General features: G+C 42.9%; 1 protein-coding gene across 5 annotated transcripts in view; it reads left to right on the top strand.

Annotated features, from left to right (window-relative positions):
- LOC149155464 (zinc finger (C3HC4-type RING finger) family protein) overlaps positions 1-22570 on the top strand; it is a 276009-nt gene that overhangs the window by 134437 nt on the left and 119002 nt on the right. For all 5 annotated transcript variants that reach the window (XR_016263639.1, XR_016263638.1, XM_089445603.1 and 2 more), the window contains exon 14: positions 5508-5577. Coding sequence is in view for 3 of the 5 variants with exons in the window: in XM_089445603.1 (XP_089301729.1) it covers positions 5508-5577 (70 nt within the window). In the remaining 2 variants the exon portion in view is untranslated. The remainder of the gene's footprint in view (positions 1-5507; positions 5578-22570) is intronic.

The raw sequence follows: 22570 nt of genomic DNA, 5'->3' as shown, positions 1-22570 counted from the left end.
GTATGTTGTTATAGGTTCTTGAGAGCCTCCCACATCTCAACTGCCGTTTCCTTCTCGGCTATATGTGGTACCACATGGTCCTTGACCCCGTCAAGGATAATGCACTTGGCCCTTGCCATTGCCTCTTTGTACTTGTCGTTATCATTGGGGTCGACTGGGATAGCTATAACCTTCAAGGCGAAGTTCTTGACACGATTCCTGTCAAGCACTGATAAGATTCTGGCCTTCCAGACTACGAAGTTTGATGCTCCGTCCAGTCTATCCTAGTCTTTTACCTCGTGTAGTGCCATGGCGCTCCTCTACTTCCCTCCTGGAAGTTCTCTGTTCGACTCCTCTGAGTCTCTACTTCCCGTCTGGAAGTTCTCTTATGGACTCCCTCTGAGTCCTGATTTACCTCCTAGAAATCCTTTTTCCACTTATCGAGATGCCCCCTACTCTGATCGTCTTGTGCAACTGCACTGCTGATCCAGGTTCCTCGGCTAGAAACCCTTGGTAACAACTCCTTTGGCCCTACTCTGTCAAGTAGTGTTCTGACTCCAGTACCTCACCAACTCCACTCTGCAATATTTCTGCAACCTTCTAGACTCCAACAACTGCCTCTCTGTGAACTACGTCAGCCCCTCTCTGCCTCACGCTGGCTAGGCATCACCCTAGATGGTTCTGCGTCAGCCATCTGGCCCTCTGCGTCAGCAACGCTGGCCTCTCTGAGGCTCTGCACAGCTCCCGACTTCTTCTGCGTGGCTCTCGCTGGCTCTACGTCACACTTCTTAGCTTCTATGCTGCTAGAAACAGCTTCTGTCACCTCGAGACAACTGTTTTCTGCTGCTATTTTTCCTCTTGGCTGATGTCTTTTAGTCCTTCTGTGATCTGCAATCACGCTCTGATACCACGTTGAAGTTTCTAAGTTTATTTAGTTTAGAAGCCCTTCATGCACTTTTTCTGATTTATTCCTACCTACTTGTTATTTTTCTTTAACAAGTTATTTACAAAGTAAATACTGAAAATAAACACCAGTGCATGCTCAACATATTACAGATTAGCAACTAAAAGAAACAAGAACAAACACACCACATGACACCATTATTTTTGGACCAATGTCCCCGGAAAAACCCAATGCGGGAAAACTGGTGCAGCTATCTGAGGGTTTTCTTATTAAGCAATATCAGAGTACAATCTGGGTGCCGAAACTGGCCTACCCAACAGAGAATTTCCTTAGCAGCTATACCTCACAGTTTGAGAGAAATCTCCTAGTTGAAACCCTGGAAAATCCTTCCGACAGCTCCTCAGCACAAAACTGCTTTGCAACCCCAGCGTCTGCCCAATCTAGATTGCGTCAGCCCCTCTTTGTCTCACACTCGGCCTGCGTCAGCCTTTCTTGGCCTGCGTCAGCCTCAGGAGGCCCTGCGTCAGCTTCCTGGGCCTTTGTGTCAGACACACTGGCCTCTCTGGTGCTCTGCGCAACACTTGGCTGCCTTTGCGTGGCCCTGCATGAGCCCTTGCTGTCTCTGCATCCCTCTCTTTGCCTGTTGCGCTGCTCTCCCGGCACAATCTCTGCCTTCTCTGTTTCTTTGTACTCAATGCCCCTCAACTGCTTTCTCGATCACTGATTCTATCTCTCTTAGCAAACCTCGCTCTAGAGAATAGAAATACCGATCACTCTGGTGCTTTTTCCAAGTGACACCCAAGCCTCCTCTTATACTTTTCCTGTTGACATCTCAATGGCCGAGATTAAGTCCCTAATCAATGGCTAAGATTAGATTTGGCTTGATCCATGTCTTTTGGACCATTCTAACACAGATTCATATTAATACACATTAATATTTTATTTTCCCTAAGTTTAGACTTAGGGACTCCATTAAAAATATTATTTTAATATTTCCTGATCTGTTTAGAATCTGCCCAAACCCTTTTTGGGTATTGGAGATCTCATGTGCCCCAACCTCTCCACCAAATTTCGTGGCTAGAGCACATTCGATGCTAACCCAAATCAACACTGAGATTAGCGGGGGACCTGTGTGAAAATTCGGTGACCCTGAATCCTACTGCAGCAACTGATAATGTTTCTTCTATGTAATAAATTAATCAAACAAATTACTTGCAATTTCCTATGGCAAATATCTAAATATATACATTGTAGCCTTCACAAATACAATACTGCGGAAGAAATAAAAATATTGGAAGAATAGATGCACACGCACAATAATATGCCATTATTTTTGGACTAATGTCCCGAGAAAAACCCAACTTGGGAAAACGGGTGGTGCAACTAAGGGTTTTATTATTATGCAGTAGCAAATCTGAGTACAAATCTATGGAAGCTTAAATCTAGCTTTCCATATAGAGAAAATGACTGACAAAAGTCTAGTGAGAAAAACCTCACTTCCACCAGTGATCCGACACTAATCTTAGTTCAAGATGAGCTGCCCCTTGCTGCCTCTGCGTCAGCGTACTGGGACCAACATCTCTCTCACTCTGTTGATCAGCTGCTGCTCTGGAAACTCGATCTTCTTCCCTTCGGGCTCCCACTCCAGTTCTTGCCTCTGAATCTCGACTTTTCCTAAGCAAATACAGATCTCCCTCTGAATCTCTGCATTGCCTCTCTGCACTGCGTCAGCCTGTCTGTCGATTATGCTCTCTCTGCTATGCCCTCACCGGACTAGAAAAACTTCCTTCTGGCCTTACTATCCCTGCCCTTCTCTTACTGCTTTGAAACTACTGAATCACCTCCAGCAACACACAACTGCTACTTTGGAGTTCTATTTCCCAGCAATATCGAATTCCTTGCTCCTTAAGTGTGTTCTCCAACCTCCATCGAATTTCTTCTTATAATCTCTCGTTGGGACTTCAACGACCAAGATTAAAACATAATCGATGGGTAAGATTAACATGAAATCGATCCATGTCTTCTTCTAGAAGCTTCTCACCATGACTTAATTAATACCCTTTAATTAACTAGATTTCCTAAGTTTAGACTTAGGAACCATTAAAAGAAAGTTAATTATTTTAGCTAAGTCGTCTCTAGGCGGAATTTCCAGAAATGATTTTTGGGTTTTGGAGAATACATTTATTCTAGCCTCTCCACAAAATTTCGTGGCTACAACACATCCGATACTACAAAAATCAATGGCCTAAGCATCACAGCTCTTCACAGCTCAATAACCTTTACGGATGAGTTGGCTACTATAGGGAGAGATCATGCAAGTCTTCCATTGGGCTTTAGTGAGTCACTGATGGAGTGGGGGACTTCATTAGCATGGTAGGTGGGCCAACAGGATGATATCAGGAGAAGCTCACGTGAGCGAGACACTATCTCTACAGGGATTGGGTGGTATCTTCGAGAGTATACTCTTGGAGTGCATGGGATGGCCTACGTGGTAGGACAACTTCACGAGGGGTTGGGCATAGTGCCACATTATCATGATCCCCTACTCATTGATGGTATGTAGGGGACTTCTGGTACTTGTACCAGGCAGGATAGTGAGTGGAGCGAGGGGAGCTTCACGCTGGACAAGATGGCTTGGGATCCTAGTATTGAGGGCTTCTTTCATGTCAGGACAGTGCAGAGGTCAGGGATGATTTAGTGGCACATCTGGGACCCTGGTCCATTTTGCAGTGACAGTGGGGAGCAACAACTAGAGAGGATGCTTGTTCAGGCATTGCTTGAGGACAAGCAATTTTTGGCGAGGAGGACTGTAATATCCCTTCCCATAAAAATCTGCTAAGTGCCTTTCTCAATTTTTGTAAATTATGGATGGGGAAAATTTTGGATACAAACTTAGGAAAAGCGGGTGGACATTAATTAAATTAATGTTGTGTGGTAGTGGAGGCCCCAAACATTAGACAAAGGGAAGATTAATCACATAGTGGGATGTGGGGACCACCCCATGATGAAATACGCACCCCTTGATGGAGAAATTCGAATGGCTAAGGAGGGGGCTTGAATTGCTTGGTGAAGAGGCCCATGTGAAGGAAGAGAGCAGAAATTATAAATGAGAGGAAGACAACATCATTGAGCACTTTTGATGATTTGACATTTTGCACATTGTTGCTCAAGCTGTTCAGTTGAGTCGCAGGTGTTGTTTAGCACTAGAGGTTTCCAAGGGGAAATCTCACCCTCTTCTTCAGTGGACCACGAGTGCCACCCCAGGGAGGAAAATTCTACTCATCTTTGGTAGCCGGGAGGATTGGAGGGGATTTTGGAGTATTTTTCAGCATTTTGGTGGAGCAGCAAATGCTACATATACTACAAGTTACATCTTCTGCTTGTGGAGGAGGGCCAAGCATTTGGGGTCAATTTTGGAGCGTCAAAACTAGGAGAAATCCTTTCTGGGTTTTGCTGGGTTTTTCTGACCAAGAGGTATATCCATTTGTTATAGACTCTCATAATATTTACCCAATTTTGCGACACAATATGTTTTAGTAGACCAAGTGATCTGTAATAAAATAATTTAACCAAATAGCTTAAATTATTCCCAAACCACTTTTACAATAGACTGAACTGAAAACATTAGGACTCACCTAAGACTTTGTCATTAAATTCCACCCTAGTTTTGGGGTTTAAGATGGGGGGAAAATGCCGTCGATTATCTGTGTTTAGAAACACACATAATGCAGTGAGACGAAAAACCTCCTAAGATGAAATTCGTCGCCAAAATCATAGGCTTACCTAGGTTGTTACATAATTAAACGGTTATACTAGCATCATTTACATTACAATTTGTAGAAATTGGACATAACAAGCTGTTGGCTGATGATTTTGAACTTTCAAAAAATTTGCACAAACTGCTTCCATGGACTTGTGACAAAATAGGTGCAAAAAGGTTCATCTTGTATGAGATATCCTAAAAGTGACTTTGGAGGCATGGCCTCTAAAAGGGAAATGGTACCTTGTCCCTTGGTGAGCTGTAGCTAAAATGCCTTTTGGATTGAAGCAAGGCTTGTGAGGTGCAACACTCATAAGTGGAATATCCATCTCATCTATGATAGGAGCGATATTTGTTAATACTCATATGAAGGTCACAAACATAATAGAATTTATTTGTAGAAATGTAATAACCCAAAATTTGAGGACTCACAGAACATGAAATGTATATCAAGATTTATGACGTGAATTTGCATTTGTATTAGAGGCCTTTATTTATGGATAATGTTTTATATTGTTGAGGAATAGTTATCATGGTACGTACATATATTGAGCTCTTGATATACATGTGAATTGTGATCGCCAACACAATGAGTAAGGACTAATAAAAAAAGCTTAGAGCAAGACTAACACGAGTGCCTTCATGTGACTAACATATGGTTCATCAAAGATATCGTGTCATTGTCTGTTTTAACTTGTTGACTGAATGTTAAAATCTCTTAAGAAACAACATGGTTTCCAATTACAATCATCAATTATTGCCTATTGCTTGGAAGTATGTTTTGTTTTTCGTTTTTTTTTTCATTTATTGAAAGAATATGATGTTTAAAATGTTTATTGATTTTGGCTTGATATGTGTGTGCAGGTATCGAGTTGCAGAAGTTGAATGGATTGGTGACAACTGTCCCCCAGATGGAACTAAGGATAAAGAAGATGTAAGATACTCTTGTTGTGCAAATCCTCTCTCTCTCTCTCTCTCTCGCATGTATGCACTTGTGCAAGGCTGTCTTTGGTGGCATAACATATATAACTTCTCACTTTGATTATTCTATATTATAGAATTATCTCTAATTTTCTAAGAAGCTGTAAAAGAAACAACTATATCGACTTAACCTTTGGATTCTTGATTTTAAAGTTCATTTTAGGCCAAACTTTTATATTATTATTGCCCCTTCGCAATGAGCTTGTCTTCGAAGAGGAGATATTGATATTGCTTCCTTTGGCTTCCACTTACAAAGGGTCTATTAATGGAAATATAAGATTGGGACTTGGGTCATAGCAATTGTAGAATATTTATGATATTCTATTTTCTAGCTTTGAGAAATTTTATCTTTATATTCTCCAATTTAGAAGAGCATTATGTTCCCTACTAGGGATTTGGGCTATTTTTTACAGCTTTGAAATATATGACATATTAGCATCTATTTCCTGCTCAAGACAAATGCTACAATGAACATACATTAGTACATTCTAAACAAGTCCAAGAATTCGCATAATTTCAGAAGCCTAAAGATTCTAGATGGGGCTTGTGTAATATTCAATCTAATTAAAATTCTGCAAAGTGAATTCTAAAATTTTGCAATTTTGATGGAGGACAAATTTTGGACACAAAACTTACGAAAAGTCGGTGAGAGACATAAAATTAATTTTGTGAGAAAGGAGGCTTCCAAACATTAGAAAGGAGGAAAAATTATTTGGGTAGTGGAATGTGGGGGCCACCCAAGGAGAAATTCAAACTCCCTTGAGGAATTCGATTTGGAGGGAAGGAGGAGAGAGAAGGAGGTTGAATGGGAGGCCCACAAGGAGAGAGAAGGAAGCTAGGATAAATAGAAGTGGGGAGCTTCATTTTGGGATTTTTTTGCCAATTTTAGATCTGAACTCTAGTTTGCTTGAGCTGCTTAGCTAAGTCGAATCGTACTGCTTAGTACAAGAGATTTCTGGGAGGGAATCTCACCTCTTTCTTCAGTGGACTTTGAGTGCTACTCTAGGAGAGTCCAATTTCACAATTGCAGAGCTGTTCCAGAGTCCATTGCAGGTGTGTTCGACCAATTCTATGAGCAGTGGGGTGCAGAAAAGGAATTCAAACTTCTTGGGAGAGGCAGCTCCAGTGCCAGCAAGTTTCTGGCTATTTATGGGGTTCTTTTCCATCAAATTTGTTGGAGGTTTGAGGTAATTTGTAGGGATGAGTGTGGAGGAAAGCCTCAATCAGAATTTGGGGCTTTTTAGGGCCCGTGCAAGCTATCATTGGCAGGGATTGCGCAGGGGTTTTGGGGAGGAATTTTTTGAGGAGAAAGGTTGGATATTTTAAGAGGGAAATTGCAGGGGAATTTTACAGGGATTTTATTGGTCATTTGGGGAGTATTGTACAATAGTGCCCCAATAGTACGTTCAGGAGGACGAATTGGGCAAACACTAATTTGTGGGTTTTTCAGAGAGCTGGTTTGGAGCCAAACCCTTTCTGGGTTTTGCTAGCCTCAACGAAAAAGTACACTAGCTGAAGTTTCAAAATTTTCTAAGCACTTTTGAGGGAATTTTTTTATTTCTAATCCTGCAACAATAGTAGAAAAACTCCGGGTCAGCACAAAACATGGAGTGGAGCCTATCTAGCACTTGGGCAACATGATTATTACTTGGGTTTGGCCTAGCTTGCTGTAGTAAGCCCATGTTTTTCTATTCCCACTTATTGTATTCCATTTGCTCAGTATAACAAAATGGCTCAGTATTTTTGGTGCAATTACTGGTGTAACTTACATTTTTGTGTGTTAATTTTGGTTGCATGTTTATGATTTTGCTTTTGTTATCACTTAATATTTCCCTCAGGAATATTACAGTGGTATTAAAACTGTGATCTGTCCAGCTATGGGGAAGAATTCTTTCTATGATCCTATGAGATAAGCATGTTGGGTTGTGTTATATTCTTTCCACGACTAGCCCACGTAGTTAACCGGGGGGTTAGAAGGGGGGAGGAGCCCCCCCTTCGTTGCGCTAATTGTGTAGTAGGGGGAGTCACGGGGGGTTTGAGGGGTGCAAGTAACCCCACTTTATGGGGTCCGGGGCAGCGCTCCGAAAATTTTTGGTGTTGGTTCCTATGTTAGGTTGGGCGGACCTACCCATGGTTTTGTGCATGATTTTCGCACATGATTTTGGACGCAATGGTTTTCGGTCCATGGTTTTGGACGCGATGGTTTTAGGTCCATGGTATTGGATGGTTCGGCATGTATAAATATGTATTGTAACATTTAAAGGAACATAATGAAAAAAATCAAGCTGGTAGTCGCGGTTTTGGGATCCAGGGGAAATCTCTGTGTACATGTGTTTTATGTGTTATGCTCTCGCATTGTTTATTTTCTGTGTTTTAGAATTCGTATGCAGGTAATTTCTGTACGGGGTTAAAACCTACATTTGGTATCAGAGCTGTTTTGGCTTCAAGGGGACGCCTTTGTTGCTGAGGGGTTTCGCTCGGGCCTGTGGTAAACCGTGTTCAGTGAGAGATCTGCGGGATTGATTCTGGTGGTGAAAGAAGATGGCGAGCAGTGGAAAGATAGAGATCGAGAGATTTAATGGTCAGAGTTTTGAGTTGTGGAAACTCAAGATGGAGGATCTGTTGGTGGATAAAGATCAGTGGATTGCGGTAGATCCGGGTACTAAACCAACAGGAGTGTCAGATAAAGAATGGAAGAAGTTGGATCAGAAGGCAAAGAGCACAATACGATTGTGTGTCTCAGATTCAGTATTGCTGAATGTATGAGGGGAAGCTACAACGAAGGCTTTGTGGGACAAGTTAGGGACTTTGTTCCAATATAAGTCTCTGGTGAATAAACTGTTCCTACGGAAAAAGCTATATAACTCGAGGATGAAAGATGGAGACTCGGTGACAGAGCATCTAAATGCGTTTAATACTATGGTAAGTCAACTATCGTCTGTTGATATCAAAATTTCAGATGAAGATAAGTGCATTAGTTTGTTGTGTTCTCTACGAGATTCTTAGGATAGTCTGGTTATTGCAATAGGTAGCAATGCAATTGCCTTGCAATTTGATGAAATAGTCTTATCCTTGCTAACGAAGGAGATGAGACGGAAAAATATGGGGATCCAGAATGGTGATGCCTTGTCTGTAGGAGGACTGTCCCAGAATCGAAACAAAAATAAGTCATCGAGTGGGAGGTCTAAATCTAGAGGGAGATCTAAATCTCCAAGAAAACCTGTAAGGGTGGTGTGCTGGAAATGCGGAAAGGAAGGGCACTACAAAAGGGACTGTAAATCTAAAGCTCCTGATAAAGGAAAGGGATCTGATGATGCTCCTTCTGCAGAAGCGAAAACCACATCAGATGAAGGTGGGGATGTGTACTTGGCTTCTTCAAGTACACATGTGGATCACGAGGCATGGTTGATTGACTCAGGTGCATCCTTTCACTTCGCTCCCCATAGAGAGTGGTTCTGCGAGTATGAGAAATATGATGGTGGTGATGTCTTCTTGGGGGATGACAGGAAAGATATAATTGTTGGTCGCGGAAAAGTAAAGTTGAAGTTGCAAGGTGGAAGGGTTAGAACACTTCCGGGTGTTCTGCATATTCCTGCATTAGCCAGAAATCTGATTTCTATAAGCAAGTTGGATGATGTAGGTGTAAAAATAGTGTTCGAGAAGGATACCTGCAAGATGGTTCGGGGGGCACTGGTATTGATGCGGGGAGTTTGAATTGGAACTCTGTACAAGCTGCAAGGTAGCACTATTGTTGATGGGTGCAACAGTTCTGTGGTTCCTGAAAGTAGAGCAGAAAATCTAGTGATCTCTGGAGAGAAGACTATGCTGTGGCATCAAAGGCTTGGACATATTGGAGAGAAGGGCCTTCGAATACTTCATGGTAAAGGTATGAGTAATAGCTCTCTGGATTTTGATTTCTGTTAAAATTGTTTATATGGGAAGCAGAATCGGGTGAGTTTTCCCTATGGTGGTAAGAGGGCGAAACAAATATTAGAGCTTGTGCACATGTGAAGTTTCCATCACTGGGTAAGTCTGTGTACTATGTACCTTTATAGATGACTTCTTAAGGAATACATGGATATATTTCCTTAAGAAGAAATCTGAAGTCTTTGACAGGTTTAAAGAATTTAAGGCTTTGGTGGAAAACCAGATAGAGAAGAAGATAAAGGTGCTAAGGACAGATAACGGTAGAGAGTTTTGCAGTAAGGAATTTGAAAAATTCTATAAGAACTGTGGTATAACATGGCAGAAGACTGCTCCATATACACCTGAGCAAAATGGAGTTACAGAAAGAATGAACAAGACGTTGATGGAAAGGGCAAGAAGCATGTTTAGTGGTGCCGGGTTAGGACGGAAATTCTGGGCAGAGGCGGTGGAGACATGTTCCCTGGTCAATAGATCACCTTCATCAACGTTGGAGGATAAGACTCTACAAGAGGTATGGACTGGTAAGAAACCCTCTTTTTCACATCTGAGGGTATTTGGATGTGATGCATATGTACATGTTCCAAAGGAGAAACAAACCAAGTTGGATAGTAAATTTGAAAAGTGCATCTTTATTGGGTATAAGGATGGTTTAAAGGGTTATAAGCTTTGGAACCCAGTAACAAGGAAGGTTGTGTACAACCGAGATGTGGTGTTCAAAGAGGTAAAAGATGTTATTAAACATGAAGTCGAACCAAAGGAACCTGAGAAGATAGATTTTGAGCTAAAGGAGGAAGAATTAGACTCTACAACAGAGGAGGAATCAAAAGATGAAGAGCCACAAACTCTAGGTGTAAGAAGATCAGTTCGAGAAAGAAGGCTGCCAAAAAGGTATAGTCCATTTTCTTTCTGTTCAAATTTTGCTTTATCTATTACTAATTATGATCCCAGAACTGTGAAGGAAGTAGTAGATTCAGAGGATGGAAAACTCTGGAAAGAGGCCATGGTTGATGAAATGGCATCTTTGCACTAAAATGAGGCTTGGGATCTGGTGGAGTTGCCGGCTGGAAGGAAACCCATTGGCAGCAAATGGGTGTTCAAGAGGAAGACAAATGCAGAAGGAAAGGTGGAGAAATACAAAGCTCGGTTGGTAGCAAAAGGTTATTCCCAGGTGCCGGAAATTGATTTTGGTGATATTTTTTCTCTTGTTGCCAAGGTATCTTCTATTAGATTACCTTTATCTATTGCTGTTGCTTTTGATTTTGAGGTAGAACAGATGGATGTGAAGACAACATTTCTTCACGGGGATCTGGAAGAGGAAATCTACATGAAGCAACCTGAAGGCTTTGTAAGGATAAGAAAGAACTGGTATGCAAGTTAAAGAAGTCTTTGTATGGGTTAAAACAGTCACCAAGGATGTGGTATCATAAATTTGATACATTTATACAGGGACTTGGCTTCACCAGAAGCAAAGCAGATCACTGTGTTATTTTAAATTAATTGGTGACCGTGTTATTTATCTGGTCTTGTATGTGGATGATATGTTGTTGGTTGGAAATGACAATGAAATTATCCAGGATTTGAAGACCCAATTGTCCTCCAAATTCGACATGAAAGATCTTGGTGCTGCAAACTATATTTTGGGCATGGAAATTAAAAGAGATCGGACAAAGAAGAAGCTCTGGTTAAACCAGAGGAAGTATGTCGAGACAATATTGCAGAGGTTTAATATGCAGGATAGTAAACCGGTGAAGGTTCCTATTCCTGTAGGTGTAAAGTTATCTGTTGAACAGTGTCTCAAGACACAAGAAGAGGAAGAGGACATGTCCCGTGTTCCATATGCAAGTGTAGTCGGTAGCCTGATGTATGCGATGGTTTGTACTAGACCAGACATTGCACATGCAGTGGGAGTATTGAGCAGGTTTATGTCAAAACCAAGGAAGGAGCACTGGACAACAGTGAAGCGGGTTTTCAGGTATTTGCGTGGCACTAGTGATTATGGTTTGTGCTACCAAGGAAGACCAGGATTGGACAGGGTTGGATATTCGTGGCTTTGTTGATGCAGACTAGGCTGGGGATCTGGATCAGAGAAGATCTACTAGTGGGTATGTGTTTAACCTATTTGGAGGTGCAGTCAGTTGGATGAATAAGAAACAATCTGTAGTGGCACTATCAACTATAGAGGCAGAATACATGGCAGCCACTCATGCAAGCAAGGAAGCAGTTTGGTTGCAGAGATTGTATTCAAGTATGGGGTTAGTATAGGGAGCTATAAGGATAGACTGTGACAGCCAAAGTGCAATTTTCTTGGCAAAGAACCCTGCATATCATTCAAAGACAAAGCACATTGATGTTAAGTATCACTTTGTGAGGGATATGATAGAAGACAAAAAGGTGTTGGTGGTAAAGGTGGACACTTTGAAGAATACTGCAGATGCATTGACAAAATATGTGAGCTCTGAGAAGTTCTCTTGGTGTAGAGAAACAATGGGTGTTGCAGGGCTGGATAAATGACTAAGCTCTCTTGTGGCCCCCTTTGGAAAGAAAACAACAAGTGGGAGAATGTGGGTTGTGTTATATTCTTTCCACGACTAGCCCACGTAGTTAACCGGGGGGTTAGGCGGAGCCCCCCTTTCGTTGCGCCGATTGCGTAGTGGGGGGAGTCACAGGGGGTTTGAGGGGTGCAAGTAACCCCACTCTATGGGGTCCGGGGCAACGCCCCAGAAAATTTTGTTTTTGGTCCCTATGTTAGGTTGGGTGGACCTACCTATGGTTTTGTGCATGATTTTCACACATGATTTTGGACGTGATGGTTTTCGGTCCATGGTTTTGGACACGATGGTTTTCGGTCCATGGTATTGGATGCTTTAGAAAATTTTGGTTTTGGTCCCTATGTCTATGTTAGGTTGGGCGGACCTACCTATGGTTTTGTGCATGATTTTCGCACATGATTTTGGATGCGATGGTTTTCGGTCCATGGTTTTGGACACGATAGTTTTCGGTCCATGGTATTGGATGCTTCGGCATGTATAAATATGTATTGTAATATTGAAAGGAACATAATGAAAAAAAATCAAGTTGGTAGTCCCGGTTTTGGGATCTAGGGGAAAATCTTTGTTTACGTGTGTTTTATGTGTTATGCTCTCGCAATGTTTACTTTCTGTGTTTTAAAATTCGTATGCAGGTAATTTCTGTACGGGGCTAAAACCTACAAAGCATAATATAACTTACCGAAGGTACAAATACAAGGGAAACGAGTGAGAATTATAAAATACTCCAAACGCAGAGGTCCTTGAGCAGGAAGTGGTAGAGACAGCCATGGGGAACACAGACAAAGATGACAAAACTCTTCAAAGCATAGTAAAGGCTTTGAATGATTTGGTAAAGGGACAAAAGGAAGTGATGGATCAGACGAGGTAGTAGCACATCAGAGACAACCATAGGGAGTTCATGGGAGGAGAGAGTTCTAGTGCATCCCGCAATACAGATAACACTATTCCCTGGTGCTACCACCTCATGTACAGTGGATAACCCAGATCTACCGTGTGCATGTTCTTGACAACAGGCACTGGGGAACAACTGGACATAGATGAGATGCCTATGGGAGAAAATTTTCGTGAATATCAATCCATGGGGGAAGAGTTTCGTGCTGCTTTGACCTTCAAGGACTTTTGCCAGCTCAAGCATAATAATAAAGGCAAGGGAACCTGTGGCTCATCTGCGTAGGGCTCAGATTTACAACACACAGTTGGGAGGTTGTACCTTCCCACTTTTGATGGCTCTTCTAAGTGCACCACTAGGGCATGGGTGGAAAAACTAGACGCCTATTTTCTCCTTAACCAGATGATAGAAGTAGAGACGATCAAGATGGCTACTCTACACATGGAGGGAGATGCTCATGATTGGTGGTTCCATGGACTATCCATGTTGGGGCATGCCAGCGTGACTTCTTATGAGGACTTTACTAGGAGGGTGTTGGAGCGTTTTGAACTGAGAGACCTTCAGACACACTTCAGAGAGCTAAACCATCTCAAGTAGACAGGAGGCGCAGGGCAGTACATAGCAGAGTTCTTGAGATTGTTAGTGATGGTCCTAGAGCTGTCAGAGTCCAGGAGAGTCTTCCTGTTTGTGGAGGGTTTAGATGAACCCTTGCGTGGATTGGTGAGGTTTAATAGACCTACTTCGCTTCAAGATGCAGTGAGCAGGGATTGGGATTTACAAGGGGCGACAATCCCCAAGACTAAACCCCTAGTACCTGCGAGACCTACTTTTCCACAGAAAGGTAGAGATACTGACCCCCACTATAGAGGGAGATGCCAGGGCGTGGGCGGTTGGATGATGAGACGAGGAGAGAGCTTCGGAGGAGGAAGTTGTGTTTCACGTGCCATGAGCCATAAGCACTAGGGCACAGGTGTACCAAGGGTAAGACCAATTAAATAGAGGTGTTCTCGGATTGTGAACTGGAGGATGATGCAGAGCAGGAGGCAGAGGGAGGTGACAAGGAGCCATAGGCTATTGGAAGAGGAGGGCAACCTCCCCCACCTAGAGGAGGCCCTTTCTTGCCCACAGGTGGAGTTATTGCTTCACTTTGGGAAGTACCAAAGTACATGACATTGAGGATCAGAGGCGCGGTGTAGGGGGCAGTGTGTATCAATGTTGGTGGACAGTGGGGCTACCCTCAATTTCGTTGATGCCCAGACAGTGGAGCGAAGAGGGCTTTTTAGTTCTAGTGCCTGGAGACAGGACCATGCAATTTACCAGATACGTCCCTAGCATGACTATGACTATGGGGAAATACTCGATGACATATCATTTCTTTGTAGTTGATGTTCTGGACACTAATGTGGTGATGGGTATTCAGTGGATTTACTCCTTTGGGCGTGTCACCACGGACTAAAGGAGATTGGAGATGGAGTTCACAAGGCCAGATGGGAAGTTGGTTGTACTGGGGGCATGCACTTCTACCCACCTTACCCGGTGTTGGCACACAAGATGTAGGCTGATTTGTGACATGCTGATATAGAGTGGGTTGTGGATCTCAAGATCTCAGAGGCACAGACTCAGCCATGACCGCCACATCCTGATATTTAGGCGATATTGGACAGGTACCCGACAATTTTTGGAGACATTCCCCCAGGCTGTCCATCAGATAGAAGGTTTGAGCACACGATTGAGCTATAGAAGGGCGTACACACAATTGTCACTATGCCATACAGACATCCCAAGGCTTACTGTGATGAGAATCGAGATCAAGCGGTCCATACAAGAGTTGCTGGCCTTGGGACAGATCAGGCCCAATTCTAGCCCCTTCGCTTCATCTGTAGTGTTGGTGAAGAAGAAGGATGTGACCCTCCGCATGTGCAGTGACTACAGGGCCCTGAACAAGAAGATATTGAAGAACCAATACTCGATTCCACATATTGACGAGTTCATGGATGAGGTTAGAGGAGCCAAGTACTTCTCTAAGGTAGATTTCCGCACGGGGTACCATCAAATTCGGGTGAGGGAGCAGGATATCCCGAAGACGACGTTTAGGTGTCACTATGGATACTTTGAGTTCTTGGTGATGCCCTTCGGGCTAACCAACGCTCCAACTACCTTCCTGTTTTGCATGAACCATGTGTTCCACAAGCAGCTGCACAAATATATGCTAGTTTTCTTTGATGACATCCTGATTTATAGCAGGATGTAGGAGGAGCATTTACAATGCTCGGAAGAGGTGCTATGCATCCTAAAGGAGTAACAACTGTATGCCAAGATGTCCAAGTGTGAGTTTGGACTAATAGAGATGTTGTATCTTGGCCATGTCATTGGGGAGGATGGGGTGCGAGTTCACCAGGAGAAGATCAAGGCCATTTTGGAATGGCCTACACCCAACACCCAGGAATGTGACAGAGTTGTGGGGATTCTTGGGCATATGTACTTATTACAAGAGTTTCGTGAGCTGATTTTTCCAGTTGGTAGCACCCCTTATAGATTTGACAAAGAAAGGGGTGTTTGTGTGGACCAATGTGGCATAGAAGGCTTTTGAGCGCCCCAAAAGGGTAATGAGCAATTGCCTAGTGTTGGCTTTCCCTGATTTCTCACAACCCTTTGTCTTGGAGCGTGATGCATTTGGAGAGGGCATTGGGGTAGTTTTGATGCAGGGGGACACCTGATTTCTTTTGAGAGTCGGAAGTTGTAGGCACATGAGACACTGTATTTTATATACGACAAGGAGATGTTGGCCATCATGCATGCATTGGCCAAGTTTCGATAGTATTTGGTGGGCAATAGGTTTAAGGTAATGATTGACCACAACAACCTCTGATTCTTCTTGGAGTAGAAGCAATTGTAGGAGAGGCAACATAAGTGGGTTAGTAAGATCTAGGCATGCGATTTTGACATAGAGTACATCAAGGGCAAGCAGAATGTGATGGCGGATGCACTGTCTAAGAGGCCCACGACATTCTCACTCATGAGCATTGCTCAGGATTGAAGAGTGCACTTGTTGGTTGAGTACTCCAAGGATCGACATGCGTGTTAGATCCTAGATAGCATAGCTGGGGATGATTGATACAAGGTGATGAACAAGGCGATGTACTACAAGGACAAGATTTATTTGGTACCAGGCTCCCAATTGCGGGAGAAGATCATGCAGGTTGCACATGACTTACTGTTAGCCGGCATCAAGGATTCCTTAAGATATACAGGACCATTAGAGAGCATTTCACTTGGAGGGGCCTCAAGGAGGACATTTTGAGGCATGTTCGAGAGTGTGACACTTCTTAGAGGAACAAGGGTGAGCATACCAATCCGGCTGGCCTACTGCACCCTCTCCCTATTCCTAAGAGGAAATGGGAGAGGATCTCTATGGACTTCATCACAGGTTTGTCAACAGTACAGGGACGAGATTTCATTCATGTGGTGGTTGACAAGCTGATTAAATTGGCCCAATTTTTCGCCATTCCTACTCAGTACTCAACTTCACAAGTGGTCGAGTTATTCTTCCGGGAGGTTTTTAGGCTACATGGTCTCCTTAAGACCATTGTTAATGACAGAGACTGTAGATTCATGGGAGGATTTTGGCTAGAGTTGTTTCAACTTGTGGGGACTGAGCTCACTCCTAGCACTAGCTATCACCTGTAGACGAACGACCAAATGAAGATAGTGAATAAGTGGCTGGAGGGGTACTTACACAACTATGTGACAAGGCAACAACGTGCATGGGTGAAGTGGTTGCATCTTGGAGAGTATTGCTATAACACCACCTACCACATGTCTATATGTATGCCACCTTTCCGTGCTTTTTATGGTTATGATGCATTAACCTTTGCTGATATGGTTTTTGGTAGTGTTCCATAGGGACGCGTCCCCCAGGGTTAGGTGTGCGCACCCCTTGCATCCCACGCACTCGGGATGGGGAGACTATTGGGGGTGCGTTTCCCCACACACCCCTTTTGGGGAGACTTGGGGAGATGCAAGGGGATTCGTTTGCCCAGTGTCGGAGACGCGACTCCCCAAAAGGGGTGCTTCTGGGCGTCCCCCCCATAACATGGGTGCTTCTGGGCATCCCCTTTTGTGGGGGGACGTGGCCCCCTTCGAATTTGTCTAATGCCCCTTAATATAAAAAATATTGAAAATTAGTGTATCAAAAAACTAAAAATTAAAATAAAAAAATAAAACAAAACTAACAACTAAAAATGAAACAATGAAAACTTTCCTAGGTTTCCTTTTTCATTTCCGCCATCGAGTTTTCACCTCTTTTCATGTGCCCACGTCAAGCTCTGCGCTATCGATTCCACCATCGAGCTCTGCTGCCTTCGATTCCACGTCAAGCTCTTGCCTGCGCCCATGCTTTGCAGACTATCGTTGAGGTTCCACAGTCGCTTGATGCTCCACACTCCACATTCGCTCGACGCTCGACTTCCATAGTCACTGCTCGACGCTCGATTTCCACAGTCATTGCTCAACGCTCGGTTTCCACAGTTGTGGCTCGACGCTCGTGGCTTCTACACTGCTTGCCGCTCCACACTACATAGGCCGCTATCGACCCTACCGGCGACCCTGCCGTCGACCCTCACCGCTCCACACTACACAGGCTGCTCGTGGCTTCCACACTTCTCCTTATCGTCGAACCTGCCTTTGCCGCTGTCGATTCACCGTCCACTCCAACGTAACGCTGTCGAACACTGATCTTTGTTGCAGGCTGCAGCTTGCTTGCCGTCGTCGACCCTCTGTTGCAGGTTGCAGCGTGCTTGCCGCCGTCAACCCTCTGTTGTAGGTTGTAGCTTGCTTGTCGCCGTCGACCCTCTGTTGCAGAGCCACAGGTGACTGCAAAGTTGCATATATGATTTTTTATTTTTTTTGACCAGTGTTTTTGTGGGATTGCTTGACCAACGATTTTGTGGTGCTTTTGACATTTTGTGCCACTGCTTGTAGGCTGCAGCTCTCTCGACCAACGTTGGCATCCATAGTTTTTTACCTCCAACATCTACTGTCCAGATTTAGCTTCGCTATCATTTTTTGGCATTTGCAATTTTGTAGCATCCAATGTCTCTTGTAAGTTGCTGCATTTTGATTTTTTCATGTTCTAATGTGGCATTAAAATTTTTGTAAACCATGGAAACTAGTAATGACTCGGATTTATAAATTATCAGTAGTTTTAAATTTTAGATTTTGACAAATTCAAATTATCAAAAACATTTGGCATTAGATTTTAAAATTTTAAAACCCTTCCTGCAGGGCACTAAATATAAAAAATTCTGCAAAATAAATTGAAACCCAACGAGATGCAAGTGCAAAATGAGTGATCACGATAGTAGCCACAGTGCCACCGACAGTGATAGTGAATATGATCCTCAAACAACAAGTCCTCTTCAAACTGAAACCCCATCAACAATGAATGAAACCCATGGCAGTAGTGCTACTAGTGCTACTCTCAGTCTAACGACTCCAACCCGATCAGAGTCATTGGCAGAATATGCAAAGGAGACATTTAATCCAAGCAAACCCCTTTTGATATATGCTACCAAAATGGCTGGCTCCTCAACCCAACCAAAACCAGGAAGCAAAAGAGGTGGGACACGCCATTGGACACGCAATGTTTGTGGCCATTCTTGGGGCGGGAGTTATAGTTGTGTCAGGGTGCATCTTTTGGGTGTAGGTGGCAAAGGGGTTACTATATGTACAAAATTAACCATGCTGCAAAAGTCAGAGCTCTTGAGGATGCAAATGGTAGCAGATGTAAAGGGCATGTTCTCAAGCAAAACTGTCATGGCCCAAGCTCATCAGAATATTGATGAAGCTACAAGCTCCAAAAGAAAATTAAAAGAGATGAAAAATATGCCTCCACCATCTCCTGTTGGGACTAAGGGTTCCCGTTCTTGTGTAGTGGGACCAACTCTTGCAGAGATGTATAGTAAGTTGAACTGTGATGATACATATGATGCCATTAGAAAATTTGGCTTTGCCAATGGCATTCGTTTCCATGTTAGTCGTTCTCCTTACTACAAGGAGATGGTCAAGGCAATTGCAGCAGTAGGACCCTCATATGTGCCCCCAGGTGAACATAAGTTGAGGACAGTGATATTAGAAAGGCAAGTGGCCAATATTAATGTGCAAAAGGAAACTCTGAGGCAGACATGGGTGAGGGAAGGTTGTTCTATTGTTATCGATGGGTGGACAAACATTGCCAAACGTCGACTTATCAACATCATAATTGCTGAGAGGGGCCTTTCTTTCTTAGAGCTATTGATTGTTCTGGAAAGCGCAATGATGTAGCTTTCCAATTTGAGCTTCTTCATGATGCTATAGAGGAGGTTGGCTCTACAAATGTTGTATAGGTTGTGATAGATGCAGCAATAGTGTGTAGATCAACAGGATTAATGATTCAAAGTAAACACAAACATATTTTCTAGACCTTTTGTTGTGTGTATGCGCTCAATAATGCATTGAAAGACGTTTGCAAAATTGAGTGGGTATCTAACTTGGTGACAACTGCAAGAAATGTACAGATGTTTATTTGCAATCACCACAGCTCTTTAGCCATGTACAGGTCTCATGCGAGGAAGGAATTACTTAATCCTACTGATACAGACATGCTAATTATTTTCTTTTATTAGAGAGGATGTTGGAGGTGCAGTCAGCATTGCAGGCCATGGTTGTGACTCCAGATTGGAACAGATGGGCAGAATCCAAGAGAGAGGAAGGGAAGAAAATCAGAATTTAGATATTGGATAATGATTGGTGGACAAATTGTGGTTATTTGGTGTCACTCTTACGTCCTATAGTTGAGGTCATTCGCTACACTGACACAGATTCTCCTACTCTTGGAGAAATCTATGAGACTTTTGATAGTATGTTGGATCAAGTAAGGGTCGCCATTCGTGAGAAAGATCCTTCCTTAGAGTTCTATACGACCCAGATTCGACCCATTATTCAGCGTAGGTGGGATTGAATGAATACACCTTTGCACATGGCAACATATGCACTCAAGCCAAAATGGTATGTGGCAAAGACTGGTAGAATTCTTCCCATTGAAGATCCAGAGGTCAAGAAGGGATTTCGAGCTGCCATTACAAAAATGTATAGTTCAAAATAAGGGAGAATAGTTAGGAGACAGTGGATGCAATTTGCAAGTCTCAATGGTCCCTTCAATAAGTTTGATGCAAAGGAAGATCACAATGATTTAGGCTAGACTTGTTGAAGGAAGTGTAACTAGGTTCGGTCTTCATAAATGTACTTTTGATATTTGTACTTATTCAAGAAAAGAAATATTATTTTTATAATATATGTCAGTGAGTTTCTTTCTCATTGAAATATGTCCAGCACATGTCAAAGTGCTATAGGTGAGTCGAATAGTCAAAAGAAAATGTTGAAGGCCTTAAGGGCATGTTACACCATGTATAAATATATATTTAAGTCAAAGGGATAACCTCCAACCAAAGTCAAGTCTAATCCTATGCAATGGCATCATCAAAATCTCCTTCAAGCATGCTACACCACCATGGAAACTATCCGAATTTTGCTCAACAAATCAACCTCCAAAACAGCCTCAAAGTCGACCTACAAACAAGGTGACTAGTCAACGTAAATGGAGGGACAATCCTCTATTTATAGAGGCTGTCCACTCCAAATACAATGCACCAAATTAGCTCTGAAATCCACAAGAGAAAGAGAGGACAAGAAGAACGAAGGAAGCCGAGGTAAAGGGTCTACTAGGGCAGCGAAGTAAGGAGGAAGAACAACGAAGATTGAGGGACTGTTTTCTAGGGTATACACAGTCACATGTGCGAGGAAATGAAGGACAGTCTGCGGCTATAACAATAGTGAGATCACAGTTATATATTCTTCTTTGTTTGGGCTAGTGACTTAGGCCTATTAGGCCCCATACTCAAGCGAAGAAGAGGGTCTCTCTAGCGAAGGAAAAAGGAGCTAAAAGCTTAAAGGAAACCTCCCACACATGCGAGAAGGTAGGGCTGCAGTACCACTATATCAAGTCTGCACTATACATCAAGAAGAAGCTCGATTGGGTCAAGAGAAAGAAGGTATACTCTTGGTGAAAGATCTCACTAAGGATCAAAGATTAGTGTCTCTTCTAGAACTAGTATAAGAGAGCCTACTAAGGAGTAGAAGAACGAAGTGCCGGAAGGAGGAGGACGAAGTGCTGGAAAACAAAGTGCCGAGGTATATGGTGCAGAAAGGAGTGAAGACTTGACTTGTGCTTGGAGGATCTCTTTGTCAGGGGTCTAGGGTTTGGCATTGATCAATAGAAGCTTCAATAAGAGAAATTCACTAAAGGTTTTTCCTCTTAAGAGAAGGGAGGTTTTGGCCCTGGCAGAGAGCCAACATCTTGTGTTCTTGTTTTTATGCTACACCACCATGGAAACTATTTGAAGTCTGCTCAACAAATTAGCCTCCAAAACAACCCTCAAAGTCGGCCTACAAACAAGGTGACTAGTCAGCTTAAATGGAGGGATAATCCTCTATTTATAGAGTCTGTTCACTCCAAATACAACGCAAGAAATTAGCTCTGAAATCCACAAGAGAAAGAGAGGACAAGAAGAACGAAGGAAGCCGAGGTAAAGGGTCTACTAGGGCAGCGAAGTAAGGAGGAAGAACAACGAAGATTGAGGGACTGTTTTCTAGGGTATACACAGTCACACGTGTGAGGAAATGAAGGACAGTCTGCGGCTATAACAACAGTGAGATCACAGTTATATATTCTTCTTTGTTTGGGCTAGTGACTTAGGCCTATTAGGCCCCATACTCAAGTGAAGAAGAGGGTCTCTCTAGCGAAGGAAAAAGGAGATAAAAGCTTAAAGGAAACCTCCCACACGTGCAAGAAGGTAGGGCTGCTGTACCATTATATTAAGTCTGCACTATACACCAAGAAGAAGCTCGATTGGGTCAAGAGAAAGAAGGTATACTCTTGGTGAAAGATCTCACTAAGGATCAAATATTAGTGTTTGTTGACCACTACGTGTCAACTACCCATAACAGTACACCCTCTTATTTTTCGCAAAACGGATGGTGCTTAATCGACATGTTCGTGCCATTCGACAGTCATCGTCGACTTGATCATGTTATGTTGTAAACCCAGTCTGCATGTGTAACTTGTAAATAATCTTAGCAGATCTGAGTCATGTATGTAAATAGCTTAGGTAAACTTAATTTTCTAGTGATAATCTACATTCTGAAAGGTTTTTTGTCTCACTGATCCATGATCGGCAGAGTTTTCCTTCAGCCTAACCCCAATGCCGGAATGAATTTTGTCTTTTTTGAGAAGAATCTCTGGCAAAAATCACATAGAGATATTTTTGTCGACGCGTTTCGAACCAACTAGTGTGGTTCATCGTCAGGACAAGTTGAATGAGCAGATAATGCATAGCAAGATCTGCTCATTCAACTTGTCCTGACGATGAACCACACTAGTTGGTTCGAAACGCGCCGACAAAAATATCTCTGTGTGATGTTCGCTGAAGATTCTTCTCAAAATTGATATGGATCACAGAAGCCTAAATTCAATAAATGAATTTTGT

Source organism: Pinus tabuliformis, chromosome 9 (genome assembly GCF_031772625.1).
Source record: "Pinus tabuliformis cultivar Carrire ecotype Pingquan chromosome 9, CPIR1, whole genome shotgun sequence".
Lineage (NCBI taxonomy): Eukaryota > Viridiplantae > Streptophyta > Pinopsida > Pinales > Pinaceae > Pinus > Pinus tabuliformis.
The sequence above is the reverse complement of the archived record's forward strand: the minus strand, read 5'-3'. Positions and strand labels throughout refer to the sequence as shown.